The sequence below is a fragment of the Nilaparvata lugens genome, chromosome 4, assembly GCF_014356525.2.
Source record: "Nilaparvata lugens isolate BPH chromosome 4, ASM1435652v1, whole genome shotgun sequence".
In the NCBI taxonomy this organism is placed as follows: domain Eukaryota; kingdom Metazoa; phylum Arthropoda; class Insecta; order Hemiptera; family Delphacidae; genus Nilaparvata; species Nilaparvata lugens.
The window spans coordinates 32813964-32833391 of record NC_052507.1 but is presented as its reverse complement, the minus strand read 5'-3'; the positions used below and the strand labels follow the sequence as shown (position 1 = coordinate 32833391).

Below are 19428 nucleotides of genomic sequence, written 5' to 3'. Positions count from 1 at the left end.
ATTATTAACATTTTGTTAATAACTTTGGTGTAAACGCAGCTTTAACGACCAAGATTTGCCAATAGTTTGATCGAATCAATATTTCAAACATTTTTGAAGTCTCAAGTTGAACATTCACTTTAGAGGTTATATTAAATTTTGTATTCCATTCAATGAACTGTTTTTCTTCTAATATCATCATTCTATTTGAACTATTATCCAAGTAGGACTTGAAATGGTCAAATTTTCCTTTGTAATATTGATATCTAATTTTCACTACGGTATCAAGAAGATTTGGTTGTGGATTCCGAACTTGAGATGGGCCCAGATTTTCAAAACGCAGTATCAGTAATTGTCACATGATGACAGTATTGTCGGTAAATTGTCAGTAATGTGAGAATTCAAAACTTGGTACAAATCAACTGATAAGTTTAATTGATGAGTCATTGTATTATATACCAATATTATATTACCAATGTTATACAGTTATTTGAACTTACCAAAAATTAATTAATAAATAATTTAGGTACGGTAAGTAAGAACATTATTGATGGAGGTGATAACAAGTTATTTATGATAAGAGTAAAATAGCATATTATTGTATTCTCATTACAAATAATCAAAAAATCCTTCTTCTTACAACTGTGTTTGAAGAGTCAGTGATGATTTATTGCAAAAAATCAGATTTTTATACATAGTATCCAGTTACAGTACTCTATATGTAAAATTTTAAACTGGATTCCTTTTTTATATAGTGTTGATCAAATAAATCTATAAGAATACGCATGAAAATCTACCATATTCATAAGAAAATACTATTTTTAAATTAAAACTCCAACGTGTCTATAATGCTATCCTATCTTTGGAAAAATATTAATCAATTTCCAAATTAAGAAACTTATTGCTATTCAAAACTTTACGTCAACTCAAATAATATTGTACTCAATTTTTTCATGAGGCTATTGAGATTCATGTATTTTTGATTGCAATTTTGTAACTTGCTAGACGATCATTTATTGTAATTCAAGTTAATAGTTGCTATTTCAAAGTGTTTAATGGTACCTTTCCTTGCATAGTAGTCAACGGTAAACTGACTTTATATTGTAATGTGAAATAATCTGGTTCTATTTGATAAAAATCGATATTTGTAAATAATACGAATGACCATAGTGCAAGTAGATAAGTGATTGCGTCCGTCCAGTGACTTGGAGACCCGCAAAACAAGGATAATCGACGACCTTGGCGTGAAAACGTAGCGATATCCTAGAGCAGGGGTTTCTTTCGGCCTCCAGCCGAATGTGAATGTTGTAGGCCGGCGGAAACTACTTGCTCTCGGATCGCATTTTCTTCAATCATGGAAGCAGCATCCTGCCAGCAGCAGATCACACCATCAGCATATCGACTCAACATTTGTATTTGGACAACTTAGCTCTAGTTCTAGATGTAGCCTACTTCATATATAAGCAGCATATGTTTTCCAACTCGTGGTGTACTTCTCAAAAGATTGTCAAACACATAATTTGCACTCATTGTATCAGTGTTATTTATTAGTATCATCGTTCTATAGACCATGTTATGTAACATGTATATAATTATTTAAAAGACTATTAGACTTACGGTATATAGACTTGCCAATTAATTGTTCATGATGATGAGCCTAGTGTCAAGGAAAATAAGATAATTCTCTTGATAAACTTATTAAAATTGTGATTTAACAGGTACCGGTACAGTTCAAACTTGTTGCTTTACTTTTCAAAGAGGTATGCATGTTTTGCATAATCGATGTATTTTTTAGGGACCGGAGTCAGTTCCGAAATGGAAAATAATTGTAATACAATATGATACCTACCATACTATGATATGTACAATATAATTATTGTTATGACAAGTATAATAAGCTTGTAATTTTTATTCTACTATTTTATCATAATAATTAATCAATACAAAATTATTGTAAAATTTCTAACAATTCTGTAAAAATACTCAAACTTCCTAGTTTTCTAAAATGCCTACGGTACCTCGAGCGATTTCATGTTGAAATTTTTTTTAACTCTACAGAAATATGTTATTGTATTACTCATTTGTATCAATCTTATGAATTTCTCCATTATTTAATTATTGAGAAATAATGCGTGGTTTGTGATATAAAATTCCACTCAAGAATGCATTGAATCAATGATTAATGAGAGAATAATTCTTTTCTTTGCTATTTTGTATTTTAATTTTCCTTTCCTGGATTTATTTGATTTTTAGTTTAGAATGTTTGTTATTTCCAAGTGCCGTAGGCCTACCTATAACCTTTGGAGTGATCAGTGGTCTAGTAGATAGGCTATAGTGCTTCCATTGCAGCCTAGAGGTCCCAGGTTGAAAATCAAATATTAACAAACGTTTTCAGCTAGACCGTGTTAATCGGATGGGCACATTATATTGTCGGTCCCAACTAAAGTAAGACAGTAAGTAAGTGTCGATATGACATAATCGACATAAATACGACATAATCGTACATGATAATCGATAATAAGACAATCGTAATTGATTACTCAAATTATATCAGCTATTCAGACAGAGACGAACGAATATTCTAAACAAAAGAATATAATGGTATTTTTTCTTCATGATTTAGGTGAGGTGGGACCTGTCCGCGAGGACCTCTCCACCAATAAAAATCCATACGAATTTACTGTAATATAACCGTAGATAAAATATAGTATAACTTCACGAAAAATAACTACTAGGACCGGCTTGAGTTAAGAGTGAAGTTAACAGTAAACGCCCTATACCATGGGATAACTTCTTGTGCTATATTTTCTCCATCGTTACCATATACTAATGTGAATTCGTATGGCTTTTTATTGGTGGGGAGGCCGTTGCGAAGATGTTCAAATGTTCAACTTATTAAATGAATAATATTTGCTTTGGTTCAGATCAAAGAAAAAACTTATTAAATGGCGAATATTTTCTTTGATGTAGATCGAACAAGCTGAAGCCGTTCTGGCTGTCGATCACGGACAAGGAGCCGCTGCCGGTGCTGGAGTTCGTGTCGCAGGCCCTGTTGTCGGTGGAGTACGAGCGCGCCCTCGGCCGAGCGCTGGCCATGCCCGAGTGCCGGGTGGTGCCCTTCTTCGGCGCCTTCCTGCGCGACCTCCGCGACATCCTCGCCAACACGCCAAGCATCGTTGTGCTTGCACCCGGCGGTCAGCACACCCAGCTACAGGTACAGAATTGGCAATTTGGAATTGGGATAGATTAGAAATTGGATAGGAATGGAATAGGAATTCCAATTCCAATTTTATTGATGTAATGCATTGTACAATAATACTATATTGACAAGTTCAAGTCAAATTCATAGTCATATTTACATTGGTACATTACATAGTGTTCAAAATATTAAGATATTAAAATTACAAAAAATAACTCAATTAGATGCCAAGAATCACATTATTTTAAAAACCTCTCTATTCAGAAATAGCATACAATTTATTCTAGCTGACTAAATAATAGAATAAAAAAATACACTTCCAAAAAAACATTTTTTGCACTTCCAATTTTATTTTCATATCCTGAAAAAGGACGAAGGAGTAAGTCAAGTTTGTTGTTCAACGAACTTGACCTGTAAAAAGGTTCGAAGAATTATTGTTCAAAATTTGAAACTGATTGATCAATTCTCTCTAAAGCTCTTGTCTAACATGCAGGCAGACAGAAAACGACTTTGGCCTTCAGTAGGCCTACGTCAAAAGAGAGAACTTCGCTAACGCTCGTTCAATTACCGTACAAATCAATAAAAGAGACTGAGACTAGCATAATATGACTTATGTTTATGGCCTATTATAAATAATAATACCTGTACTGCAAATTGAAAAACATTGTGTTATTGACATATAAACATAAAAAACAACTCAAAAATACAAATATATATCAAGTGACGTAATTAATTATGCTTAGGCCTACTGATGCAAGTGTAATGCAAAGTGACTACTTTGATACCTTATAAAGTACTTGGAGTACTTACTTGCAAAGTGAGAGATATATCATGGCTGCGCATAATCCATTATGATGTATTTGAATTACATAATTACATTACATTAGAAAATATTGCAAGGAAATAAACTTAACAATATAGACCTTGCTCTGATTTCATCTCAATCAAAACATTTTTGTAGAAGTTAGTGAGTTCATTTATACTCATAATATATTATAGATCTGTGTCTGTCAAAATTATCATCCTGATTTCATTTCAAACAAAACATTGCTGTAGGAAAACCCCGAATTCATTCATACTTACATATACTTCATTATTTAATTGTATGATGTTTCTTGCATAAATTACGTGGATTTAAGATGAATGGAGTGGAGGCAAATCTGAAATTAAAACTTCTTTTATAAAATTCTCACAAAGAAACATGAGCTAATATTATTGCTTTTGCAACTATTAGACCTTGAGACCGTTATTCTGGCCCAAATTTAATACGATTTTTACTAAAGTAAAAGCTCCATTTAATATCTCTAGTTCCTAATTCTCAAATTTAATATCTCCAGTTCCATTTAATATCTCTAGTTCCTAATTCTCAAATCTATATGTGTTATAGAATCTACAAACTTAGAAATTCCAAGTTTGGAGATTTTTTCCAATTCATCGATACCGATCTCTTTTGCTAATGAATGACATTTTGTTTGCAGTTCATATCGGACTACAATGGCGAGGACCATTACTTCACCAGAATCGGGCCGGGCGGTCTCATCAACCTGGACAAGATCTACCGCACTCAAGCTGTCATGGACAAGATCGCCTCCTTCCATCAACACTTTCATAATAGATCGCGGGAAGCTGACAATCTTAGGGAACAATTAAGGTAATTCATTAATTATTACAAGAATACTGGAATTGATCCTTTAAAAATGAGTTAATAAGAAATTGTTTGGATATTTTGTTCTTCGAACAAAAATTCCCTTTGGGGATAGAAAGTGGCTATAATATTGAAAAGACGAATTAGCAAAAAAATCACTCCAGCTACGTATTTTTTAAACCTATAAAATTTGATTAGTGATAATAAAAAGATTTATTTAATTCAATCACTTGAAATAGCATATAATAATTATGTCGAAACATGTAGTGAATAAAAGCTCTTGTGTTTTTAAAAAGAGGTACGGTAGGTCTATTTAGATTTTTAATTCCCAGATTAATTAGAGATATCTATTCAATAAAGATTTTTGGACCTTTCTAATCCCTCTTATTTCCTACCTTTTTATTCTTTTGAGATTCATATGATTGAACTGCTAGCTACAAAAAGTAAATGACAAAAATTCGATAGCATCCTTCCTTTAGTGTTGTACCAGTTGCTATCAACTATAATTAATGGATGGTAGCTAATCAGTTATTCTTATTTGTATATTCTAACTATAACAATGGCATTGACAATTGTGGTGTCCATTTAATTAGTTAGTTTCTACTTGAATCATTAAACGAAAATCCAAATTAAATGCTGTCAAATAAAGGTTGCTATCGAAAATCCAAATTAAATGCTGTCATTTATTTTCAAGAGTTGGCTTTCTAAGTACAGCATGTTTTGATTTTAGCATTCACACATCGAGTATAGAACGGGCCTACCTTGTGGAGGAGCAGGAGGACTTGGACAATGAAGTGGACAGCTACCGGCCTGTGCAGCCCCTCACCAACGATCATGGAGTCAGCTTCTTTCCCATCTCCTCACCACAATCCAACATCAACCACCATATTCTGCAGGTGAATTTATTCGTCTTGTTGCCTCTCATTCAAAAAATAAAATTCCGTCAGTGACCGACTGGTAAGCCACCAATGTGGCATCACAATTATTGTGATGTGAGAAAATTATAATAATTGAGCTATATGAATTTGTAAATGTGTGTCATCGAGTGAGCAAAATTCTCAAAATTCTTTGTTTCTCATCTATTGAGAAACACTATCAATCCAGATCTGATGTGTTATAGTCATCATTGATATTACAAATAATCGTGAAACATTTCTTTTTTTCATACATAGAGCTCATTGACAGATTATTCCAAATTGTCTCAACTCTGTCTGGGAAATCCTATTCTAGTGTACTTATATTTTCATTGAATTCTGTATGTTTTGAAATTTTATGGTTGATCAATTTGATTTGATTTTATTGACTATTCATAAAAATATTCGACTTTTAAATATATCTTATTTTTAGTATTTTCATATTTTCTACTAAACATTATGCCTAGTCAACACGTTGGCCCAGTCACTGGCCCAGTTGGTGAGTTCGGCCGCGTTGGTCTTGCCATCCACACTGCAATGTGATTAGTGGTTCATCAAGACCAGCTGCAGCGAGCGAGATATATCCATGGAAGAAAAATAATAACTAAAATAAAAACAATAAAAACTATAAAAAAACAATGAAAAAGTAACACAATAACAATATTGAGCCTATAGCAACCAATACCTACTATTGCTTAAATAATAGTAGGTATTGTAGCAACTCAATTCCACAGAAAAAACAGCAAAGCAGTCGACAAAACAGGAAACAGCACGCTTTGGTTGACAAAGTTTGGGTGGGTGGTTTGCCAGCGCTGGTTTCCACTGGCCTTCACTGGGCTGGCCTTTGCTCGACAAAAATCGGAGCGATATTCAATGAAGGCCACCGCTGACAGACCACCCATCCCTTTCTGGCGCTGGTCGTCATTTGTATGCATGGGGCCAACATGTGGATGAGGCATTATCACCAGAGAAGCAAATTGAACCATTTCTGAATTATACATTGTATTGACTATTGAGAAAACATTTTATTTATTTATCCTATTACATACTTGCTATATAATTTAAGTTTGTTCATCATTTTTTTTAGTTATTGGTGTATAAAACCTGATCTTAATCAACCAATTCATATATCTTCTTAGAATTTTATTTGAAATTTATCTTTAAAACCTGACGATGGTGTGATCACCGAAACTAGTAGTTATAATTTGTGGGCTATTCTTATTCTATTATTTTATCAATTTCAAAGGGTACTATAATTATGTTTTATAAAAATCAACCAATCCTTATAGACTCCTTTAAAAAATCTTCAGCCTTAATTTAAAATTTGTAAATGTGGAGAATTTAACTTCGAATTAAGAACTCTCTTTTTTGAAGTGTTTCAATCAACCGTTTGTCATATTGAATATAGGGCCTTAATCTAAAATTTGTAAACTTGAAGAATTCAACTTTGAATTGAAGACACTTTCGAAGTAGAAACTCTTAGGCAGCAGTGACAACGTATCAACCTGTTGTGGGTCATCTTCAGACTAAGGAAACTCTGAAGAACTATTCAAATAATTGTGTGCTGTTCTGAGCTGCTCCCAAATACTTTATTGAAACTGCTCCCGTGTAATATGGCGTTCATACATTATAAATAATTGAAAATTAACTCAAAAATGTGATAGTGTTATATGACCTAGCCTAGCTACATTTGGACTGTTGTAAAAATTAGAATTGGAACCGTTTTTGTGCTTGATCCTATATGGTACTTTTCTGGAAGTTGTGTCTTCCTGAATGATTTAATAAATTAATATAATTTTCGTTTAATAATAATATAATGTGTTGAAGGTGTTGCACCACGGCAGCACAGCGGTGCACTGGGAGGCGGAGGGTGGGTCGCGATCGGCACTGGTGTATGTGCGCCTAGAGCGCAGTTGCGCCACCCTGACGTGGTCGCGGCCCGCCTGGAGTGGCCTCAAGACGGCGCCCGCCACCTCCTCGCCCGACTACTGCCTCTCGGCCAACCCCGAGGAGAATGTGCCAGCATGCCTCGCCAACAAGTGGGCCGGCGAGCTCGCCAGTCTCGGTCTTGACGAGGGATTCCTAGAGCTATCTGCTATCAAGGTAAGGCTACACATTTAATAGTTGAAACATCACTTTATTATTGACTTCAGTTTCTCTTCTTTTGATCTCAGTTTATCTTCTTCCAATCATTCTAATGATTGAAAGTACAAATAATAAGATGATCGGGCCAGAAAGAAATATTATTGAGTAATTCCAATAATCAATCTTTAACCATTGTAAAATGTTGATAAAAGGTAATATATTGTAATTAAAATGATTATGCACAATTAACAATTATAGAAGATTTGTAACGAACTTTCTAATAATAGGTTACATTATGATGGAGCTAATAAATTTTGGAAAGCAAAGGCGATAGAGAAGTTTTGATTGATATAATTTATAAATTATGTGCTTGTAAATATGAATGAATATGTGTATCCGAAGTGAAACCTTTAAATATAACTCACAACCTATAGAATGATAGACAAATATAACACTAGGGTATGGTAGGCACCCCACCATATTTGTATTATAATTATCCATTTGAATTCCAATAATATTCTTCAAAGTACATTATTATTTTTGGGATCTTCTTCCTAAAGCACCTTCATGTGAAGCATGATCCAGGCAATGCAATAGCATTTAATATTCTTCAATTTTCAATGGAAGCTATGAAATTAATCAAAATTTAAGATTAACTATCGAATGAGAAGTAAATCTTAAGATATTATTCTTTATTGATTCATACAATAAGTACATCATCAAGATGATGGGGAGAGATAAAATAAGGTATCCTTTTGCTATTCCTCTTCCAAATTTAGATATGGTCACAGACTAAGTGAAACAAAAGCGTTATGCAGTGAAATGATAAGTTAGTTAATAGAGCAGCAAATATTGTAGTACAAGGAAAAAAATAGATCAAAAATATCATTATTTAATTAAGTTCTTAAATAATTCTAATTTTTCGGGCTTTCTTTGCTTAGCCATGCTCATACAGCGGAATACGGCTATAAAAATACTTGTTATTTTGTTCTGTTGGTTTTACCAAAACATTTGAGTGAAATAAATTTAGAATGTGCACGGAGACTATATCACGCTATTGAAACTTCAAATTAACAATTACGTCAGATTTAAACGCCTAAAGCAGTTACCTATATTTTTTAGAAGAAAATGGTGACTATAATTTGACGCCCCCTCTAACTCGGCGCCCGGGGCACATGCCCCCGCTGCCCCCCCTGGATCCGGCTCTGATCAGGTATCACTTCTAGTTATAACATTCTTGTTTGAGATTATGTTTTCTCTTGTCTTCAAACTTTTATCTACTCAAATGTACGGAGAATGAGGTATTATAGGTTTTCTTATAATAGGTACCCGATAAAAAATGGCTATTTTCCGATTAATTACGAGTATATTTTGAACACTCAATGCATTATTCATACAAGGACTGATGAAATACATAAAAGAATCAAACGAGAATAATTTTCCATATCAATACATTCCATTCCTCTAGAAACAAGATTTATACATTTTTCATAAGTTTTTCTTGAAGGAATTAAGTTGAAGTAGAATCTGGATTTTATATTTTAAACTGTGAGTAATTTTGTCTTTTAGAAGAATAAAAAATGGGTAATTGACAAAAAACCTACAGAAACAACTTGGAAAAAAGCTTTCTAAAAACAATACAACAATATTGAAAAAAGTACACTGAACTTGAAAACTTGCATACGTTAATACAGCTGTAACAATTCAAACACCCCGCTCCCATAGGATATTGATTATTAGAATAGCGGAGTCATAACTCAGGCCACCACATTGGACTTTTGAACCGGTGAGCTGAGAGAGTGATGACCGTCTAGAGGCGAAACTAGAGGGAGAACGTTCCGAGACGCGCTGGAGGAAGGTTGTGCGCGAGATAGAGAGGTGTAGTTTTTAGTAATGTGATTGAGGAGTGATTATGTTTAGAGAGAGAGAGAGAGAGTATAGATGTTTGTTATGGGATTTTTTTAATAGTGAGATTGTTTTGGTGAATTTGCGTATTTATTTAATAATATTATCCTATAAAAGTAGCAGGGCCCAGGACCCTAAAACCCGGTGGTGGCAGCGCTACTGGAGAGCACTGTCATGCTCGCCACGCACGCCACACATCACTGGGGTGTACCCCATTCCAGAGAATAAAGTTTTCTACTTTGCAGTAGCACAAGGGAGATTTTCAATGAGAGTTGTTGGGGTGTGGTACACCTTAGTGTTATATCTAAAGGTTGAATATACATTTTTTGTTGTTGCAGGAGATAACACTGGGAGGCAGAGACCGGGAGAAAGACCCCGACCTGGCGAACACGTTGCGCCGATTCGCCCTAGACAAACATCCAACTGCCGACTGCTGCTTAGCACTCGTGTATGGCGTCAACCTCAGTGATAACAGAGTTCTATTTCTTCTATGTCCTCCAACTTTATGCAGGTCAGCATTATACCTTTAAAATTCAAATATATTTTATGCAAATATGTATTAAAAAATATAAGTTTGATATTTCATATCATACAATATCTGAAGTACAGTTGATAATAATCTCACACTACCTAGAATTGAAAAATTGATTTTTTTTCAAGCACCTATTCTCTGTATTTTTGAGCCCCAAATTCAATAACATTCACTAACTGTAAATTCCCCCCAAAGTATAAGTTACGGTACTGATGAGAATATTTCTTAAATACATTTATACTTCCCCTAGAAAATCAAGAGCTATGATTTTTACTAACAAATTACTTAGATTATAAGAATTATTTTTTCAATACTTGTGGCATTTCCTATTCAATCGATTCCAAACATAATTTATCTCTTTTTTTATCTATTCTTTTTTAATACTTGTGTGGCAATTCCTATTCAATTGATTCCAAACATAATTTATTTATCTCTTCTTTTTTCATCTATTTTTTCCCAATACTTGTGGCATTTACTATTTAATTGATTCCAAGCATAATTTATCTCTTGACTAGAATAACGGTCATTATAGGATAAATGATAAAACATCGATAGATTAAAATCTGTTATTTAATTCAGATTTGATAGAAAAATATTATTGCTTAATTTAATAGCAATTTTCACTTCTTGCTGATTAGATTCCCATCCCCATTCATTTCCAATCTGATATCAAGAACTATGAAAATGAAAAGTATTTTCATTCTCAAAATATATTTATATTATTTGATGATTCATACTTGAATTTTAATTGTTTTCAGGATGTGGTACAGTGGCCTTAGCTGTGTTGTCCGTGGGTTGAAGAGGCAGTTGCAGATGGTTGATAGGAGAATGCTGTGGCTCAAAGAACAATATTTACAACTTTTCTTTGAAGAGGGGTTTTGTGGACCAATGACTGCTGATGCTATACGGGTAAGTTAAACGTTTCCGCCCAAAGCTCGATTGATTATTATTGGCCTATGCATTCATCTCTCATTCTCATCCCCACTCCCTTTCCTATAGACACTTCTAGGATCCACTTGGTCATCAAATTCAAAATCAGAACATTTTTCCACATAAAAGTAAAGTCGGAATGGGTATGATTTTCCGAAAGTAGACCTTCCACAAAATTCATAATTCTGTCTTTCATCGTGTTAGTCTTATTCTTTTTTATTAGTATTATTATCCAATTATTCATTCATCCTTTATTAGAATCAAGCGTTTGTACGGTACTCTTAACAATAAATTCTTGTTTTCTATTTCTTTGAGATTGAATTTCGCAAATTTAGGAAAAAGAGATCCATCGGCAACATCCAAACTATCAGAGTGAGTAAAAAGGGCATTCTATTCGAATTACTATGTAATGGGATTATATAAGCCTCTTTTATATAATATGCTTGTCAACATAACTGTAATGAAAAACCTCTGGATTCTAGGCTTTATTGATCAGTAATGAATTTATAACAGATTCAAAATTAGAATAATAGTTCAACATCTGATAACAGAAACATAAGAAGAAAACACTAGTCATATGATGATTCAATATCATCACATTCTTCCCGTCTTTAGGAATTCAATGAATAGTCTTTCAAATAAGAAGGCATTTTGCGCTCTCTATAAGATCTTCGCAGGGTGCCATCAGGAGGCTCTTCTTCATCATTGAGGGGGAATCCTGTATTTGTTTCATCTTGATTTTCATGATAATTTTCTTGATTGTTCTCAGGCTCTGCGTGATCACTAAGGCTTGATCCTGCATTTGTATCATCTTGATTTTTATCGTTATCTTCTTGAATGCTCTCTTCTCCTCGAGGGGCAAGGCTTTTCAATGATACAGTTGTCTCTCTTCCATCACTAAGCCGTACCTTGGCATATTGTGGGTTGATTTGAAGAATATCCACCTCCTCGACCAATGGATCGAATTTACTTCTTCGTATAGGTACTTTCATTAGGACTTTGTTTGAAGGGGCAAGTCAGGTTGGAAGTGCTATACCATTAGATGATTGTCCATAGTGTCTGAACATCCTATCATGTGGCGTCTCATTAGTAGCCGTGCACAATAGGGATCGAATAGAATGTAGAGAATCTGGGAGCACAGATTCCCAATCAGATACATCCAAATTTCTATGCTTCAATGTAAGAGACACTGTGCGCCAAATTGTACCATTTTCTCGTTCGATTTGGCCATTTCTGGTGCGTTATAAGGTGATGACATGGAAGTGGCTACTCCTCGATTATGAAGGAATTCCTGCAGCTCTCTGGATTTGAAAGAGGTTCCATTGTCAGTATGTACATAAGAAGGTAAACCAAATGTGGTAAACAAGTTCACAAGGCACTGAATTACAGTTGATGAATTCATATTCGGACAAGGGTGTGCAAACGGAAACCTAGAGTACTCATCAATTATTGTCAACAAATATTTGTTTTTAGTTTTTGATGGAAGAGGACCCTTGAAGTCCACGCTTAATCTTTCAATGGATGTGTCGCCTTTATGAGAGTAGATTTCAATTTCTTGAAAAATTGAGGTTTTATGGCATTACATGTTTGACATGAAGAAGTCATTTTTCTGACATCCTCAACTGAATAGGGTAAATTATGAGTTCTTACCCAATGAATCATTCTGGTCACTCCAGGGTGACACAAGTCACAGTGTAGGGAGTGTAATTTATCGGTTTGAGTTGCATTACACACTCTGGAAAGTGCATCTGCTACTTGGTTGTCCTTTCCTGGTCTGTAAATTATTTCGTAATTGTAGCATGACATCTCCAATCGCCATCGTTGTATTTTTTCATTTTTTATTTTATTTTGATGAGTCATATCAAACATGAATGATACAGAGCGCTGGTCAGTGATAATTTTGAAGAATCTTCCAAGTAAGAAATGTCTCCACTTTTTAAGAGCACACACAATAGCAAAAGCCTCTTTTTCAATGGATGAATGTTTACGCTCACTATCATTCAGCTTCTGAGAAAAGAATGCTACTGGACGTCCACACTGTGATAGGACAGCTGAAATTGAAAAATCAGATGCATCTGTTTCAACCACAAAAGGTTCAAAGTCGTCAATTGTACTAACTACTGCCTTAGAAATCTCAGTTTTGAGTTGATTGAAGTCAGCTATAGCTTCAGAAGTCAAAGGAAAGGTCTTTGCTGTAAGAAGCCGTTTAGCTTTATCTGAATAATTGGATATCCATTTGGAATAGTGTGCAAACATTCCAATTGTTCGCTCAAGAGCCTTTCTATTATCTGGGGGTGGAAGATTGAGCAATGGTTTCAGACGTTCAGGGTCAGGAGAAATTGTCCCATTTTCAATTTTATAGCCAAGCAAGCTTATTGAAGTAAGTGAATATTTGCTTTTTTCTGTATTGATTGTAAAATTATATTTTTGTACTGCATCTAAGAATTTTTTGAGATTCAAATCATGTTCCTTCTGATTCTTACCACATATTGTCACATCATCCAGGTATGCATACGTTTTTTCAAGTTTTTCATTATTAATAACATTATCAATGACTCGCTGAAAAGTGGGTACACCATCTGTCAGACCAAAAGCAAGCCTTCGAAATTGATACAAACGGCCACATGCCTCAAATGCAGTGAAAGGTCGATCTTTTTCTCGTAGGGGTACCTGGTGGTAAGCGCTTTTCAAGTCAATAGTGGTGAATACAGAGTTTTTTGAGACCTTAGAAACAATATCTTCAAGACTAGGGAGGGGATATGCGTCAAGATGTGTGTATCGGTTAATAGTTTGAGAATAGTCTATTACCATTCGCTTTTTGTGATTTTCGTTCTTCACTACAAATGCTTGAGCTCTCCAGGGAGACCTGCTTTCTTCAATAATTCCATCAGCTAGCAGTTTCTCAATTTCTTTCTCCATGAAACTAGTGTCTTCAAGAGAATGCTTTCGGGATTTAGTAATTATAGGTTTAATGTCTTTAGTTAAAAACTCAAAAAGTGGTGGAGGTTCTATCTTTGCTGGAGCCAGATAATTGATAGTCAATGGGGGTTTAGTTCCTCCAAATGAAACTCTAAGTTCAGAGTGTTGATTAAGTAAGTCATGTCCTACAATAACATTAGCACACAAATCAGGCAATACACTGAATTTTGTTTTGGGGTAATGTTGACCTGAAAATTCTAAATGAGCTACACAATAAAAGGAAATGTTCTTTCTTAGTGATGTTGAAGCCATGGACACTGCACCAGTTGTAGGGTACATTTCAAGTCCACATTTTTTAGCAAAACAGTGTGAAATAAATGTCTCAGAGCTTCCTGTATCTATCAAAGCAGAAGTAGGAATGTTGTTTACCTGAGCTTGTACTGTAGCATTTTCAAGAACAGTAGAGGCTGCAATAAGCGCCGAAGATGAAGAAGTTTTAGTAGATTTGCAGACATTTTTCCAATGACCTATTTTCTGGCATTTTTCGCATGAGTCATTTAGTGCAGGGCACTGCTGACGTGTTTTATGTCGCTGACGACCACAAAAATAACATTTTCAATGTACTTTGATACATTCTCTCTTACTTTCTTGTCTGATGCTCATTCTTGATTTTATGATTTCTATTTTGTGGCTCAAAACTTGGTAAACGATTATAATGGAATGTTGCAATGTTCTTGCAATAAGAAATTGAAAACTTGATAGTAATCGGCCCTTGCTTTGCATTGATAACGTTGTGTGATTCGACTATTGCTATCACACAATAGCCCTCCCCCCCTCTGGTTCACAGAGGAAGAGCCTTCGCCCTTATCACTATTATGTAGCTAACGAACCATCCAACCATATACTGTATTTTTAATCATCTAGCACAAATTTTACTATAAACTACCTTGAAACATTATGAAACATTCAATAGAATTTTGAAAAAAAAATCAAAAAGTAATATATTAGATACAATAATTAGTTTATTCACAATAAAGGAAGACAGCATAGAGTACATTATCTCCATATTCACTATCAGTATAAATTATGTAGTACTTCGGCTTCTCACATTACACATTTAATGAAGTGAATAGAGTTGTTTTTTACAATTTATTGAATAATAGTAGTGATTCTTCCTACCTGCTTTCTAAAATAAGCATAAATATAAATATCATTGCTCGACGTTCTCGATTCTTAGTTCATGTTTCTTGCTCCAGAACGGTAAGCCACTACAACTTTCCTTTAAGTACAGCTCAAAGAATTTTCAATACTTGTTCGGAGCACTTGGACATCTTCTGGTTCTCCCATTCCAAATTCTAAAGGATTTCATATGATTTAGTCAAGTTGTATGTGGTCCATCATTTCGTTATTTGTGCTTACATCTTTATTATTGTCCTCATATTATTTTATGTGATATTATGTTTATTATATATTATGTTTATTATACAGACATTCATTCCTTTCTTTTGTCTTCAATATACCAGTGATTATTATACTTTACTGGGGTATTGTTGTGCATTTTTCATATTGAATTCAGTAACTCTATTTTCAATATTTTATTATATAACATTTTAATATTTTTTCTTCATATTTTTCATCATTTTTTTATTTAAAATTGTAGACTATTATTTTGAAAATTATTGTATTGTGGGAAAGAGGCAGAATGGGTTTCTACCTGTTGCCTCCATATATGGATATGGATGAATAAATAAATAAATAAGTATAGTATAAATATCTGGTCAACGATGAACTCAATCTTTTTTCTATGAATATTTCAAACGTATTATTGTTTTTCCTTGACACTGTAAATTGTGTCGAAGGAAAAGTCTTTGATTGATCTGTTATTTTACATGGACACTTTTTAACATCACTACTTGACAATACATTTCTCCTATTCTTTTGGCTCTCATTTCCCTCTCTCTCTTCATGATCATCCACTATACTTCTATTTCGCAACTCGAGACTACGCAGAGGCCAGATTGTCCATGTAGATTGTTTATTCCATAATGCATTGAAAAATATTAATTCAAGTTGTATTCTTATTAATCATCCTTTTGTTTTCAATTCTATTTTACATCGTATGTTGTGGAATAGAGCTGATGTTGATGTTTGTATTGCAGCCAGAGTCGAGCACAAAGCTGTCAGAGCACGCGGAGATGGTTGGCTCGGGTTCGAGCACCTACCTGGGCAGGCGGCCCGGTTCGAGTCCCGCGCCACCCAGCCGTTCACGCTCGATATCCAGCGAAATGGAGATGATGCGTCAACAGCATGGCAACGCAGCCAGTCCACACGGATCCACCGATCACCTCGAGGCGGGCACTGCCAGTCCCACCTATCAGCCAAAGTATGCAACAACTCTTATTCAACCAATTCATAATGATTATTATTTCACTTGATAATGCATTTATTCATATACAGAGTGCCGGTTGCACAAAAGCAAATTTAAATTTTAATCCTAATTAATTTATCGAGAACCAACCAGAGAAGTCTTTTTTCAAAAAAAAGAAGTCTTTTCTCAATTTTCAATAATTAAATTCAATAATCTAATTCCATCCAACACAAAATAAACAAAACAAAACCAATACAATCAAAATACAACTTTCTAATTTAAAATATAAACTATACTTTCTACTAATTCAAACTAAACTATAGAAATATACTTTCTAATAATATAAGAGCGAGATTCATGATGGAGTGTGCTGAATAGAAAGAATGGAGGAAAAAGGCTTCAAACGAAAATTAAAAATTGAAATTAAACTGGATTTTGTGTTTCTATTAGAATAGTTTGACAGTACTATCATATATTTTCGAATATTTTGTTATGAATGATCAAAGTTGTCTATTTTTGGAACAGTAAATACCAACTTTCAGATCTTGTGATTATTATGTTTATTGCCTTCTGTTTATTCAAGTTAATTGTAAATTTTCATAATTATAATTATTTGTCATTACAACACATTCATTGATAGTATTCAGTTGAAAACAGAAGGCTATTCCTCATCACATTCAAATTGAATCTACTTCACAAATGAATATAGATACTAGGTATCAATTCATGATAGAAAACTGTTAATGAGTGATGAGGTTCATGGGAAATCAATTTTCTATGGAAATTGATAAATATAAAACTATGACTATGAAATTCACAAATTTCGCCAATTTCTTGACAGTAAACACAGTCACCTAAGCTGAGTTTCATAACTATTCAAATTGAGTTTGAGAAGGCTCAGAGTTTTACAAAAATTCTAAAATTTGTAATCTTGGAATTATGCTTATTCATTGTTACAGAGACAAAATCAAAAGCGATGTTATCTGGCAAATGAGAAATTTTCGACATGGCTCAATAACACACGAAACACAGTTGGATTTCGTCGATTTTGTTGCACTTTTTCGATCTTTCAGGTAAAAACATCAAACTATTCATACTTACAATTTATATTTTTTACGTAGGCCTGAATTGAAAACTCATTTCTGACACAACACTAATAATAGATTGAAAATTAAAAATGTCTCGCTACTATTGAAACTGCAACTAATTCAATTGCTGTTGATTTCAATCAAAAAGGAATCAGATCTTCATCAATTATATAAGTTTAATGCTTGTACCATTGATTTAAAGACATTGACATTCTGTAAGAAGGAAAAATTACAATTGCCAAAAAATTGGTCCGCAAGATTGAATATAACTAATAATTAGTTATCTATTTATTATTAATAGATAGATTGTACAAGAGAGATTGTTCGTTTACGAGTACAGTATATCAAATTGCACTGTGGTCAGAATTGTAGAAATTACACCCATCATAAAAGTTGAAGCTGAAGAACTTCAAGTTGTAAAAGTCTGATTATTTTCAAACATCTCAGAATTATGTTTTAGGCTATATGGTTTGAATTTGTCAACTGTGTTATACATATGTATCTTTTTGAAACAATTGTTTGTTTGTTTTTGAACTGTTGTTTGCGCAATGTGCGCAATTTTCTTTGTTTTGAACAATTGTTTGTTTGTTTGTTTGTCTGTTTTTGAACAAATTTCCATACATCCGAAACTTAATTGGTGGTAATAATTTTTCAGTTTACGTTCCCGTAAAGACTTAAGAGATCTGTTTGATCAACTGGCATTGACATGCCGCAGCCTTTCTGATAGTTCCTTGAATGATAATAGCACCAAAAGTTCTCCCGAGCATCCTGCCAAGCCACAATCAAAAATTGGTGAGTTCAAATTAATTTTTAATTAGCTCTTGAGCTTCGAGTATATTTTTGTTTTTTAATTATTGGTTGTCTTAACATGTCATAAATGAATTTCCAAGTAGCTCTTTTCTTGAGATATATGTTTGTTATTTTTATTTAGCGTTTTTATTATTCTTGGTTTTTTCAACTGTTTCAACATGGTATTGCTGCTCTTTTGGATATTTGATATCTAAGGGCATCCGAAAGCATTTTAAGAATGATGCAGTCCTCATGGATTGTACATTTATTCAATTTCTGCATATTTAACGTGTTTATTGTGAGAGGTACTTCTATCATAATCACCTTATTTGTGAGTAGCCTACAACATTGCTGTGCTACTTGAATGATATGAACAAGTACCTAATAAAATAGTATTCACTATCAACGTAGAAAATTCTGTCACTATAAATTATTAATATTGTTATTGATTTATGAATAAATAATATATACATTTTATTTCATGCTATCGATTGATTGAAAATTCTTCTAATTTTTTTTTATTCAATTGTCACCATCAATGAAATTGTCAATTATTTAAAATACTTGGTTGGCAACAAAACCAATTTACCACCATTAATGAGATTATGAGAGGCTGACAATGAATCAATTACAGTATTCAATAATAATAAAAAATAACAGCTCTCAATTCAGAAATGTAATTATTTTGAAACATTCTATTTTACAGAATCCTAAATCAAATAATCAAATCTAAATATGAAGTACATAGTTGAGCTATTATAGTAGATCTTCTATACAAATAACTTATCCTATTTTATTTTTGATCTGTTGCAGGTCCTTTGACGAGGAACAGTTCCGCTGATCTGAATGAGTGTAGAAATACACCTGTACAACAAAAGAAGAAAATATTCGATGCAATCACAGCATCAAGTATTATAAGTAATTGTGCAGGTGTCGACACGTCTAAATCCCAAGTGATTACATTATCGAATTTCGCCAAGTTTCTTGAAACGAAACAAATGGAGACTTTCACCGAAGATGAAGTCAGGGACTTGATCAAGGTATGCTCATTCCCCTCCAATTTTATTATTCTTGC

The 19428-nt window shown here is 33.7% G+C and overlaps 1 protein-coding gene across 1 annotated transcript in view; it reads left to right on the top strand.

Annotated features, from left to right (window-relative positions):
- LOC111050143 overlaps nt 1–19428 on the top strand; it is a 565154-nt gene that overhangs the window by 530489 nt on the left and 15237 nt on the right. The window contains exons 35-45 of the mRNA XM_039426978.1: nt 2950–3193; nt 4657–4829; nt 5554–5719; nt 7565–7840; nt 10066–10238; nt 11018–11168; nt 11505–11561; nt 16268–16491; nt 17436–17549; nt 18220–18356; nt 19167–19393. Of these exons, the coding sequence (XP_039282912.1) occupies nt 2950–3193; nt 4657–4829; nt 5554–5719; nt 7565–7840; nt 10066–10238; nt 11018–11168; nt 11505–11561; nt 16268–16491; nt 17436–17549; nt 18220–18356; nt 19167–19393 (1942 nt within the window). The remainder of the gene's footprint in view (nt 1–2949; nt 3194–4656; nt 4830–5553; nt 5720–7564; nt 7841–10065; nt 10239–11017; nt 11169–11504; nt 11562–16267; nt 16492–17435; nt 17550–18219; nt 18357–19166; nt 19394–19428) is intronic.